This window comes from Thamnophis elegans, chromosome 1, assembly GCF_009769535.1.
Source record: "Thamnophis elegans isolate rThaEle1 chromosome 1, rThaEle1.pri, whole genome shotgun sequence".
Classification (NCBI taxonomy): Eukaryota; Metazoa; Chordata; class Lepidosauria; order Squamata; family Colubridae; genus Thamnophis; species Thamnophis elegans.
The window spans coordinates 106905133-106919074 of NC_045541.1; the positions used below are offsets into that span (position 1 = coordinate 106905133).

At 38.6% G+C, this 13942-nt stretch overlaps 1 protein-coding gene across 2 annotated transcripts in view; it reads left to right on the forward strand.

The window, feature by feature from the left end:
* The window catches only part of TSPAN18 (tetraspanin 18), a 183092-nt gene that overhangs the window by 153530 nt on the left and 15620 nt on the right, over positions 1 to 13942 (forward strand). For both annotated transcript variants that reach the window (XM_032226439.1, XM_032226449.1), the window contains exon 7: positions 4551 to 4625. In XM_032226439.1, the coding sequence (XP_032082330.1) occupies positions 4551 to 4625 (75 nt within the window). The remainder of the gene's footprint in view (positions 1 to 4550; positions 4626 to 13942) is intronic.

A 13942-nucleotide genomic window follows, 5' to 3' on the forward strand; every position in this document is an offset into this window, starting at 1 on the left:
TTAGGTTCATTGCTTGGTTTATGTAGTTAACTTGTCTCTCAGTATCTCATTTTACTTCCATGTTTGTATTTTGTTGATACAGCAAATACCCCCCCCCCCCACACACACAAACACATACACACACAATTTGGCAAAAGCAAGATACCGTGATATTTTTTACTACATAAACTGCATACTCCACCACCCAAAAACTTGAGTATTTCTGCAAAAACTGAAATTTTCATTCATTTGGTTGTCCGTGCCTAATTTCATCTTAAATATTCAGGGTGGAAAAAGTGCTATATATCAGTGTTTGTCAAGAGCGTGCAAAATAGCATTTTCTTCCAGGAAAAAAAATGGTATTGTAACAAAGAACTGATGTTGGGAAATGATTAAGTGTGGGGGCCATGGAAAAAAAAAGACTTGGCAGAGAGTTTGGATGATATGGTTGTTATCTATATCTTAATTAGGGGAAAGGTGTTATTTTCATGGACTAATTAAAATCCACGTCCTCCTACAAAGTTTTCAAATATAGATGAATCAGTGGCTTCCCTGGAGAGATTTCTCAGTGATACATAATAAATGCCTGAAGCTTTCAAGTCAAGTATAAATTCAAGGAAAGTGTACAGCACAGCTGAGAGATGAGAGAAACATGCATCCCAAGGGAAGTTCTTAAATTTCTTTCTCTGTAGAGATTATTTCTCATGTTATGTTTTTATATAAAAATGTTGCAGTTGAATGATATATAACTTGCATTTCATAGTCCCTAAAGCTTGCCTAGTAGTTGAACTTGTTTTTTTAAAAAATAAATTGCAAGGGTTCCTGAAAAAAAAAAAGTTAGCCCATGGAATACCCGAATGATATTTTAAACGCTTTGATAATGCAGTGCTGTATCTATGAATTTTGAAAATCTGTGAAATAATTTTATCAGTATGAAGATGCCAATCCTAGTGTGCTCTTTTTTAAAAAAAATCCAAATTATTCTATCTGCAACAGTAAGAAAGCAATAAAAAGCAACCACTACTATTTTCTCCACCTCATATTTAAGGCAGTTTTACTTTTCATATACAAGTGTGAATATGCATCTAAAAAAAATTACTTAAATAACTAGACAAAAATATGTTATCAAAAATAAATAGGTATATCTAAATTGGATGATAGAACATCCACAATTAGCCATAAAAATTTGGGAACAATTTCTTGAACACGCAACAAATCTGAAGATGACAGGTAGCCTGACCACAGTTCTTATCTTGGATTCCAGATCAACAATTTGATTGATTAATTGAACAAATGAATAAATGATTAAATAAATGATTAAATAAATGATTAAATACATACATACATACTCAGATGACTTTGAAGCCTGTTTAATTCATCTGAGGGTTAAATCCAAATATTCCGATTCTGATTGATGATCGTGGCAAATTCCCAGTTTTAATTTTTGAAAAAAGTTAAAGGCGTGTTATTATACGAGGACCTTTAAAAATTTAAAAATTTGTTAATTGATTTTTATTTGTAAGGAAAATTCCTGCAATCTTTATTTTTCTAACCTACCATGGGGAATGAAGCCTGCTGTATATTTCAGACAAATATTGCAGGAGCTGAAGCTTTCATCCAAACAACAAAAGAACTATTGTGCCACCTCACATTTTACCCTTTTTGGATGTTTATTTGTTTGTTTGTTCTATTTATATAGCTGCCTGCCTCATATATGTGACTTTGAGTGGTTCACAGTCACAGACTTATAAACAAAAACAAACAGTACAGGGGTGGGATTTAAATAATTTAACAACGGGTTCTCTGCCCTAATGACCAGCTGGGTAGGCGGGGCTCAGTGGTCATGTGATTGGATGAGTGTGGCCAACTGAACATCATCACTTTGATGGGCGCTTCGCCTTAGCTGTTGCAATGTAATAAAGGTTAACAGAGACGCACTTTCTGTAAGCAGGGCAATAAAGATTAGGCTAGAAACAACATCAGAATGTTTCCTTCCTGCCTTCCTTGCAGGATTAGCCCTGGAAAGTGGGAAAAAACCAAAAGGAGATTTCTTCCAACAACTGGTTCTCTGAACTGCTTAGAAAGTTAACAACCGGTTCTCCCGAATAGGTGCAAACTGGCTGAATCCCACCACTGAAACAGTAGTTATAAATAAACAACCAAAATGGAAAAGTATTTTTTAAAAAAACAATTAAAATAGTTAAAATTTAATCTGTGGGAGTGTACAATCCATAAAGTGCCAATAAAACCAGCTAACAGGCTCCATACTATCATTGGATCCTCAACCACAATGCCAAGGCCATGCTTTCATATCCCTCTGAAAGGCCAGTAGAGTAATGAGCAATTTAACTTTGGGGGAATGATGTTCCAAAGGGAAGATGCTGTGGCAGAAAAAGCTTTTCTTCTGGGTACTATCAGATGACATTTCTTAGTAGAAGGACCCATAACATGATTTCCTGTCAGTCCTGATGGAACAGGTAGATGTAACCAAGGAGAAGTGGTCCCCCAAATACTTTTCCCCATACCGTCTACAGCTTTACAGGATATTACCAGGACTTGATCATTGCAATATCACCAAGGGTTATAAAAGACATTGGATGTTTGCAGTGCAGTTTCATTTCATATGACTCCTCCAATTGACAACTCTAATTTCTATAATTCCCCCTCTCTCATTTGTAATGCAGAAATTAAACAAAGGTACCACCTAAAAAGATGTTTGTAGTTTTGTACCTAAGCCATTTTGCAGCTTTTTGTGAGGTGCGAGATATTCCCCTTCCATGTCATCTACAAAATAGGCTGGCCTAGTATTTAATTTTAATTCTAGCAGCACGAAGAAAGCCTAGGAGTGGCACACAGCAAATAAAATTTTAGCATCTTTTTTGTAGGGTTTTTTCCCCCCAGTGTTCTTGGAAAAGGAGCACATTTCTTTGGACCAAAGAAAAATGTTGGTACTTGGGATTCCCCTCTCAATATCTATCTATCTATCTATCTATCTATCTATCTATCTATCTATCTATCTATCTATCTATCTATCTATCTATCTATCTACTATCTATCTATCTATCTATCTATCTATCTATCTATCTATCTATCTATCTATCATCTCCATCTCTCTCTCTCTCTCTCTCTCTCTCTCTCTCTCTCTCTCTCTCTCTCTCTCTCTCTCTCTCCCATTTCAATACATATTCTCTTTTTTATGTTTATTTTTTCCAGGCTTCTTTTTGAACCTGAAAAAACGTGATATTGCTGCTGTAATGAGTCGAACCATTAAAGCGTCACTTCATTAATATGACTCTTAAAGCAGTGGAGATACTTGACCTCTGAAAGCTGGATTGGCTGCAGAATTTTGGATGTTGCAGTCCCAGCAGGCACTAGATACTTACAAAAGGCTGGCACATATTTATCAAATATAGGTAGTCCTCGACTTACGACCACAATTGAGCCCACATTTTCTGTTGTTAAGTGACACATTTGTTAAGTGAGTTTTGCCCCATATCAAGACCTTTCTGGCTACTGTTGTTAAGTGAATCACTGCAGTTGATAAATTAGTAACCCAGTTGTTAAGTGAATCTGGTTTCTCCACTGACTTTGCTTGTCAGAGGATTGCAAAAGGTGATCACATGACCTTGGAACACAGCAATAGTAATAAGTATGAACCAGTTGCCAAGCAACTGAAATTTGATCACTGTAAAACCTGGAAGCAATGTTAAAATTTCCTAATGTTAAAATTTCTACTGTGGGAAAATGGGAAGGGGGATTATATGGAGTATAGGTGAGATATAGTCAAAATAACATTCTTTTCTCAGAGAGTCAAGGACAACTTGCTCTGCAGCTGCAATGGTGTCACTGGGAGGCATCTCCAGTTTTGGATGGTGCCTGATTGGGCCATGTGTTGGACATGTGAGTGCTGGGCAGGGACTTGAACTTTCATTTGGCTGGGGAAACCCTGGAAACTTTCAGGTTCGGGTTTTCCCAGATGTGCCAATATGACATTTCTAATAAAATGGAACTTTGAGGAAACTCAAGCCTTGGAGTCTTCTTTCATTGGGGGGGTGTTACTTGGAACCCTGACATTCACATGATTGTGGGGATGCTGCAAAAGTCGTAACTGTGAAAAATGGTCATAAGTCACTTTTTTCATTGCTGTTGTAATGGTCACTGAATGAACTGTTGTAAGTTGAGGATTCAATGTTAAGTTGTGTGATGCAAGGTATGTGAAGAGTTGTCAGATGGCCCAGAAGTACTGCTGTGTATGAACTTCAAAATTCAAGTGATTGGTTATAATGGTAATGGAATAATCAGTTATAAACAATCTAATACACATGCCAAGTAAAAAGTAGCATATATCGCAGCTTTAATAGTGTATCAAACAATCCCCCAACTATGGGGAGTTGACATTTTCTAGTCATTTTCTTAAGCTATTTATTTGGCAAATTTGTTCCACTCTAGCTGTCAATTTCTAAATGTGTTTTAGTCAGTTTGACCTATTCTTACTCTTATTTTATTAAATGTTGAGGCAGATGTTAACTCTAGATAAACAGTAATGTACATTTCGTTTTTCCCTCTTTCAGTTCTTCATGTTTATTTTGCTAATCTTCCTGGCAGAACTCTCGGCTGCAATCTTGGCATTTATCTTTAGAGAAAATGTGAGTATGACGATGATGGTATGTTCTTTAGGAATCTGCAGAATTACATTCAGTTGGACTTCTACTTTATAAATTTCCCGAGCAGTCCTTTGTTCAAGATACTAAAGTATTTCCACTTAGTCTAAGCAATTTGAAACCACCCCATTGAAAGTAAGCAAGCACAGCTTGGGTCATGCATAGATGCTTTAGAAGACAAAGCCTGCTTTTCAGGAAAAGGTCATCTTTAAAATTGAATTAGCTTTATTTTGAGAATTCAGGGATTACAGTAAACTAGTGGTTTGAGAGTTTAAGGATGCAAATCTGTGATCTCTGGGAGAGCAATCCAAGGGTCTTATGATAAGTCGGACTTTCCCAACTGAAGACAAGCAGATCCAATCTTGGAAGAGGATATTAGAATCCTTAGATGGTCTCTCTGTAGATTTGGGAGAACTGCTGAGATTGTGGCTTCTCTAGCAGGGATCTGAGATTGGTAGAGTCTAAATTTTCAGATATTTTCCATTAGTAAAAAAAAAAAATTACAGCGTATCATTCCTGAAGCTAATGGGCACAGTCTCATTGAGAGAGATAACTGCATGAAATATTAGAAATAATGAAAAAGACATATACATAGAAATGAATGAATACAATGCGATCCTTTGCTCCTGTCATTGCAAATCTAACAGAGCTTTATATTTGATGATTCCTCCACTTGGGCTCATTTCATCATTGTATTTGCTCTAAGTAATAATTTGATACAGAAAAAAAACCACATTTATCCCACCCACTCTAAAATTATTTTGATAGTGTATGATTAATCAAATAAACGTAATCAGCCTATTTTGCTCAGTGATGTTTATCTGTCCACTAAATGTTGTTGTACAAAAACAATTTCAAGATTAATAGGTTTTTCTTGTCCTGTTCAGAGAGAGGGAGTGAGGGAGGGGGAGAGAGGGAGAGGGAGAGAGAGAGAGATGAAATAGTTGGTCTTTCTTTTCTTTATCATCATTTTTCAAAATACTATATACTCTTATGAAATACAAGGGAATAATGAATTCAATCTGCTATTTCTGTGGTTTCCCCCTTTTCAAATTCTCACAGTTGCACAGATTACTTTGTGGTATTAAATAAATATGAAAAAGTAACTTTCACAATAGAATATTTTAAAAAATTGAGACTGTGACTGTGAGAATCAGTGGGGAAAAAAGAGCTATCGGCAAAAAAAAATTGTGGCTTATTTCTCAAGATTAAGACAAGGGTGGATATTAATTTAAACTATATTCTCAAGTGATGTCTGGTTGGCTTTTTGCTACTTGTCCTGTAGGACCTAATGGGGAAAAAAGGTCCCAGCTGAATATTTATTTGAGCTTTTTCTGTGTTGCAAAACCACTTTAAGAAACCTATCTCTGACCTGCTGCTTTTATTGTTTTTCTTCCTCATCTACTATGGTAGTTGGATTTACAGCAATATATTTATCCAATTTTCTATCAATGTTTTGTATTGGTTTTGATTGTTCCTGGGACAAATATACTATACAATTATGTATTAGTTGGGTAATTGACCATATTTCCCCAAAAAAGTTCACTGCATTTAAATGACTAAACATTTTCAAATAGAAGAAAAAAATAAAGTATGCAAGAGCAAACAGTGAGAATATCTTATAAGAGAATAAAGCTCATGGATAGCAGAACTAAGCTTTTAGTGAGCAGAATATATAACTCCTAGATGCCAAATTAATCTCTTTATAGTGCAGAATAGAGGAGAGAACACCTATTTTCCATCCTTATTCTGCTGCTATTACAATAGGTTAAAGTTGGAATAACCAAAGGCTAATTTGGTTTTTTGGGCTGGCCATGCTAATTAACCAATCTATTATTTCCTGGGGTTTTGCGATTTCTGAGAATACTAAACTGCTTTCCTCTTTCCCTCCTGTTGTAGTTCATCTGTCTTCCTCTATCTCTATCTCTTGCCTGCCTTATATCCTGTTTTGCTATTGTTGATGTTTATTATTATTATCACCAAAGTATTAATTGCTAACTGAATTGGCATGCATGTTAATCAGATCTGGCTGCAGAATTAAGCGGAAATGTGCCGGATGCAAAAATAAAACTGGAAATTGCTCATATTCCTGTAAAAGAATTTTACACAGATTGTATTGTCCCAGTGAAACTCCATTTCCAAATTTTAATAGAGATCTTAAAGAAAGATGTGAGTACACATCAAAACAGTAATATCAAAACAGCCACATCTTTTCGAAGATTAAAAACACTGAAGGCCTCTTTTGATGGTCCCACAGTTGAAAAGAAGGAAAAGACCAGTGCTTTTTAAACAATTTAAAGGCTTTCCCTTTCCTTCCCTTTTGACAAGGACAGAAACAAAACTGCAGTGACAGTGACTGCTCTATAAATAGTGATCACTTCCTGAGCAAATTTGTTATGGTCTGGTCAATACGGTCTCTATTTTCTGAATTAGTGACATTCCTTCAGGAGACACAAGTGGAAGACCTCACAGCAAGAGAAAACCACACATGTAATCTGTTAAATTATATCTTTGAATATGACCAACCCAGATTCATGCAAAGATAGTCAGACATGCGCACAAATCAGTGGAGAGGGGCAGAGTTGAGGGATGCATTCCTGTGGTAGCAGGAACTGGTAGCAGTCAAATTCAGAGAAAGCAGTTCTGAATTTGTTGCAATATATGGACAGGAGCACCAACCAGCCGAATAAATAATAAAATCAAGATCACCTTTGATAGTAGCAAATAGATCTGCCCTTTATTATGGGATAAACATATAGTATGTGGTTATATGCATGGGATTGGACCAGAATCTGACTCAAGGATCCTAGCAGCCAGAGATTACATTTCAAAGAAAGATCTAGTTGGTTTGAGTGCTTTAACAACACAACAACACATAAGTGGGTAGCCAGGGAAACATTTTCAAATGCACTTTGTAGACTTGATAGTTGTGACTAGGCAGAGGGACATTAAGAAAATAAAAAGAACATAACAGGATGCTAAAATGACTGCAGAGTGAATCCTTTAGGGAATGATTCAACAAAGCAGCAGAAATGTTTGACAGCCAAGATTATTTGCTTTCCATTGATGGGATGATTTGATGAAGGGGATTTGAAAATAGTTAACCCACTTGGTAGATTTGTATGGAAGCAGATCTTTCTCTACCACTTACCGTCCACTTTGTACAAAGTTGAATAGGAATTTTAATTTATCAAATTATCATAATGTTGTAACACAGCTTTTCCAATCTGATATTAGACATATTGAATTATTACTTCCACTTGGAAATTTTAAGGGTGATAATCCAATATTCGTCACATTGAAAAAGTTGCTGTTATTGTAAGTTTGTATATTCATTGCAATTGTATATAATTGAAATATTAAATAGCCGTAACACTCATTAATGCATCTTTCAAAGGAACCTACTTAAAAGCAATTGAGACTGACTACTGTTGACTGTTCCAGGCAAACATTTAAAAGTGGTTTGTCCTTGCCTTTTTGTGGAATGTCTGGATCAAAGTTAGCTGGTGTCTTAAAACATATCCCAAAAATGGTGCCCCTCAGAGGAACCAAAAGTACTACTTCACTAGAGAGAAACCAATGCAGTATCTGATGATATCTTCAAACCAAATATTTAAAGTTAGTGATTCACCATGCCAAAGGGGAGGGACTCTTTAACAATGTAAGTTAAAGTTGAACATGGTAGATACTATAAGACAATTACTAAAAATAAAAAGACCCCTCAAGTGTGACAGCAAAGGAGTTAAGGGCATGATAGTTTGGGGAAAGAAATCTGTACTGTTCTTCTTTCCTTGATGTTCTAAACAGATGCTTATTATGCTTAATGGTTAATCCAGCTTTAGCTTAACTGAATGTATGAAGGTATACCTGGAACTTTTAAATCCAGGTCTGGAATTTAATAGATATGTGATTTTTTTTCGTCCAAATACTAGATGAGATGGCTTTTCATATTCATTTGGAATGGCTTACTTCATTTTTCACCCACTATTATGCTTAATTTCTTTTTAAATACAAGTTATTTTGAAATAACCAAAAATAAATAGCAGTCTAATGCATGTTTACAAATTCACATATGGTAATTAGCAACTCTTTAGTTTTTGCACAAAAGACATGTAAATTAAGGCTGAGGCTTATATTCATGCAAAGAAAGGGGTGAAGGAGGTCTGAGTTTTCACTGGCTTTTGAAAACCTCATGTCCCCTTTACATTGTTAATTTGTTGTCTACAATATGAATATATTGTAGACCTGTGTCAGAATACTTACTCAATGAATCTGGAACAGAATAGAATGGTAACTATAGTGATAATATTATGGAGCACAATGCCTGATTAAATTGAATGGAGATGAGTTTATTGGAGTGATCAGCTCCTAATTAGCACTTCAATATCCTGTATCACACAAAGCATTTCCTTGGATTAGGGTCAAAACCAGCCTCTTCTGTTATTGGAAAAGTGACAGGTACCACTCTTAGATACATCCAAATATTCAACTTTATTCTTATTGGTCAAAATCTCACAAAATAGGATCTTTATGTTCTCATATGAGTTTGCATATAGTTTTCTGTTTGATTTTTTTAAAAAAATAATCATATTTTCCTGTGAAAGTATATGAAATTTTAGAGTGAATTGGAAAAATTATCAAGAAGGAAGGAGACAATTTTGTTCACCCTGTCTAAAGTAGCCCCACCCAAATATTCTGGTAGCAATAGAGAAGAGAAGATAATTAATTGTACTTTGAAATAATAGATTTCCTTCAAAGAACATTAAAATACTCAGATAAGTAGATAAATTATTATTTTTGAATACTGCCCTGCTTTTTGTTGATGCATTTTCACAGCCTGTTCTTAATGGCTTCCTAGCTTGTCTTGTGTTATTATGGTTAATGCTGCTCTGTGCACAGCCCGTCTCCCCCTCTGAGTAAGAAATAATTGATAAACACAGTTTTCCTTGTTTTGCAAGGCAGCACATTTTCATCTTGTGCAACATCCTGCAGCCAAAATGTTTGCAACACTACATGGGGTTAAATAATATACTTAGAATTGAATAATTAATAGCAGAGGGGAAAGAAGAGATTAAGAACCCAAACGAGGATGGAGAACGATGTGCTCTGCTGAGATTTCAAATGAGACAGTCAGCGGAGCAGGCAAGCAGAGACTCTGTTTCAAATAACTGAATTACTGGAGTACGGGAACACAGTGGGAAAGCAAAAAAAAAATGGAAAATTCAAATTGGAGCAAGGTTAAGAAGAATGGGATTCAACAACAGGAAAGGGAAGCGCTACACTGGTATTTCTTCCTTGGGCAAAACCCTGCCCTGGTGATCATTTTTCAAAATGCAATTGCTATTCTGTAGGCACAGGAGAAACAATAATAATATTATGCTTAGAAAATGAGCACAAGGCAACTTGGATGCTGGAGGGCTGTGGCCCTATTTGTGATCTACTGGTTGTGACCACTGCAATTTTGTATTCCTCTTTGCTGTGTATATTCAGTTTGTTTTTCAACGCAAAACAAAAGAAAACTAATTTTGCATTTTCAAATCTTCTCCGGTTGAAGCACCTTATCTCCATTCTTGTATTGTATGCTTGCAAGGAAAAAAAATGAATCGCTGTAGGTCCTTTGTGTCTTCTGCACTCCTTTATGTCAGACATCTTATCAGTGAACCAGATCTTAATCCCTTCTAGCCAACTTCGCATTGCTTAATGGAAAAACCATCAGCAAAACTATCTCGGGCAATCTAATTCTTAAAATGAAGCTAACAGGAAGATGACAAATTGAAATTTCACTGTATATCCTGCCAAGGATTTAGGATTTAGAATAGAATAACGGGGTTGGAAGGAGCCTTGAAGGTCTTCTAGTCCAACCCCCTGCCTAAGCAGGAAACCCTATACCATTTCAGACAAATAGCTATCCAACATCTTAAAAGCTTCCATTGTTGGAGCATTCACAACTTCTGAAGGCAAGTTGTTCCACTGATTAATTGTTCTAACTGTCAGGAAATTTCTCCTCGGTTCTAAGTTGCTTCTCTCCTAGATTCATTTCCACCCATTGCTTCTTGTTCTACCCTCAGGTGCTTTGGAGAACAGTTTGACTCCCTCTTTTTTATGGCAACCCCTGAGATATTGAAACACTGCTATCATGTCTCCCCTAGTCCTTCTTTTCATTAAACCAGACATACCCGGTTCCTGCAATTGTTCTTCATGTGTTTTAGCCTCCAGTCCCCTTCTCTGCACTCTTTCTAGAGTCTCAACATCATTTTTACATCGCAACGACCAAAACTGAATGCAATATTCCAAGTGTGGCCTTACCAAGACATTATAAAGTGGTATTAACACTTCACATGATCTTGATTCTATCCCTCTGTTTATGCAGCCTAGAACTGTGTTGGCTTTTTTGGCAGCTGCTGCACACTGCTGGCTCCTATTTAAATGGTTGTCCACTAGGATTCCAAGATCCCTCTCATAGTTCTACTATTGAGCAAGGTACCACCTATACTGAACCTGTGCATTTCATTTTTCTTGTCTAAATGTAGAACCTTACTTTTTTCCACCATTGAATTTCATTTTATTAGATAGTGCCCAATGTTCAAGTTTGTCAAGATCCTTCTGTATCTTAAGCCTGTCTTCTGGAGTGTTGGCTATTCCTGCCAGCTTGGTGTCATCTGAAAATTTGATAAGTTCCCCACTTATCCCCTCATACAAATCATTGATGAAGATGTTGAAGAGTACTGGGCCTAAAACAGAGCTTTGGGGTCCTCCATGTAGATGCAGTTCCATTTAACTCAACTTTCCTTAATCTCAACTTTCCTTAATCTCTGATTTCCAAATAGGTTACAATCACAAACATTTTGACCAGTCTTCCCAAGATCAGAGCGGCTGGACCAGTGACATGCAGTCAGATGAGGCAGGGGAGGCACAGCCTCATCACTCCCATCATCAAAAGAGAAAAAAATGTAAAAGGAAAAAGACAAGTGCTGAGGTGAAGCTAGCTAGCTGCTGCCTCACTGTGGATGTTTTAAAAAGCGCCCTCTACTATGAGGCAGGAGAACTGAGTGCTTCATTTAGTCTGACTTTGTAGGTATTTTATGATCGCAAGGGTTAAGCAAGGATTAAAAGCCTAAAAAGTCCAGAGTAGGTGAGGCACACAGTTCTCCTGCCTCATAGTAGAGTGCACTGGTTCTTCCTTTGACTCAGCGGCAGCAGAGTAAGTGATGAGTCGAGTGCAGCCATTGGTCCCTTCCCTTTCAACTCTGTCCTTCTATTTAAAGCTGCAGCATCGCGCCCACTCTTCAGTCCCCATAGGGAAGAAAATGGCAATCAGTTTAAACATAGAGCCAAGGTGGCGCAGTGGTTAAATGCAGCACTGCAGGCTACTGCTAGATCAGCAGGTCAGCGGTTCAAATCTCACCGGCTCAGGGTTGACTCAGCCTTCCATCCTTCCGAGGTGGGTAAAATGAGGACCCAGATTGTTGGGGGCAATATGCTGACTCTCTGTAAACCGCTTAGAGAGGCCTGAAAGGCCTATGAAGCGGTATATAAGTCTACTGCTATATTGCTATTTAATGAAATTTAAATAATAGATTTGCATAGCTGGCAATGTAGAAAAGGAATTATAGAAATTCCAATAAGGGACATCTAATGTATAGCATATAACATCCTGATGTGTCATTAAGAAGAATAACGTATTAAAATAAATGGAATTTGTGATACAAAGATGTTGAACTGTCCATTTCTACCAAGTTGAAATCACACTGGATACTCCTGGGGTGGGGGGGAGTATTTCCCAAAGTAAGTAGTCTTAGAGAGTTGCAAAATCCTTCTCCCTATTATTTTATTTTATTTATTAGACATTTATAGGCCGCCCTTTTCCCTGAGGGGACTCAGGGCGGCTTACAATCAAAAAGGAAAGGGAGTGTAGGAAAATACAAAAAGAAATGTGCACAAAAGTAAATTAAACAGTAAAACTCAACATTCACTCAGCATTCGGGAGGGGCAAAAATAAACTTATCCCCAGGCCTGACGGGCTAGCCAGTTCTTGAGGGCTGTGTGGAAGGCCTGGACGGTGGTGAGGGTACGAATCTCCACGGGGAGATTGTTCCATAGTGTCGGAGCCGCAACAGAGAAGGCTCTCCTCCGAGTAGTCGCCAGTCGGCACTGACTGGCGGATGGAATACGGAGGAGGCCAACTCTATGCGATCTGATGGGACGCAGGGAGGTAATTGGCAGAAGGCGGTCTCTCAAATAGCCAGATCCACTACCATGGAGCGCTTTATAGGTGGTGAGTAGGACCTTGAAGTGCACCCGGAGATCGACAGGTAGCCAGTGCAGCTCACGGAGGATCGGTGTTATGTGGGCGAACCGTGGTGCGCCCACGATCACTCGCGCGGCCGCATTCTGGACTAGCTGAAGTCTCCGGATGCTCTTCAAGGGCAGCCCCATGTAGAGCACATTGCAGTATTCCAGCCTGGAGATCACAAGGGCTCGAGTGACTGTTGTGAGGGCCTCCCGATTCAGGTAGGGCCGCAACTGGCGCACCAGGCGAACCTGGGCAAATGCCCCCCTGGTCACAGCTGAGAGATGGTGGTCAAAAGTTAGCTGTGGGTCCAGGAGGACTCCCAAGTTGCGGGCCCTTTCTGAGGGGTGTAAGTTTTGTCCCCCCAGCCTGAGTGATGGTATGTTGGTCAAATTTTTGGGAGGGAAACACAACAGCCACTCGGTCTTGTCTGGGTTGAGTATCAGCTAGTTTGCTCTCATCCAGTCTTTAACGGCTTCTAGACCCCGGTTCATCACGTCCACCGCTTCATTGAGTTGGCACGGGGCGGACAGATACAACTGTGTATCGTCCGCATATTGGTGGTATTTTATCCCGTGCCTTCGGATGATCTCGCCCAGTGGTTTCATGTAAATGTTAAATAGTAGGGGGGATAGGACCGACCCCTGCGGCACCCCATAAGTTAGGGGCCTCAGGGACGATCTCTGCCCCCCCACCAACACCGACTGCGACCTGTCCGAGAGATAGGAGGAGAACCACTGCAAAACAGTGCCGCCCACCCCTATCTCCCGCAGTCGTCGCAGAAGGATACCATGGTCGATGGTATCGAAAGCCGCTGAGAGGTCCAGGAGAACTAGGATGGAAGCATGGCCTCCATCCCTAGCTCTCCAGAGATCATCGGTCAATGCGACCAAAGCGGTTTCTGTGCTGTAACCGGGTCTGAAGCCAGACTGTAAGGGGTCAAGATAGTTAGCTTCCTCCAAGGTACGCTGAAGCTGGAGAGCCACCACCTTCTCAACAACCTTCCCTACAA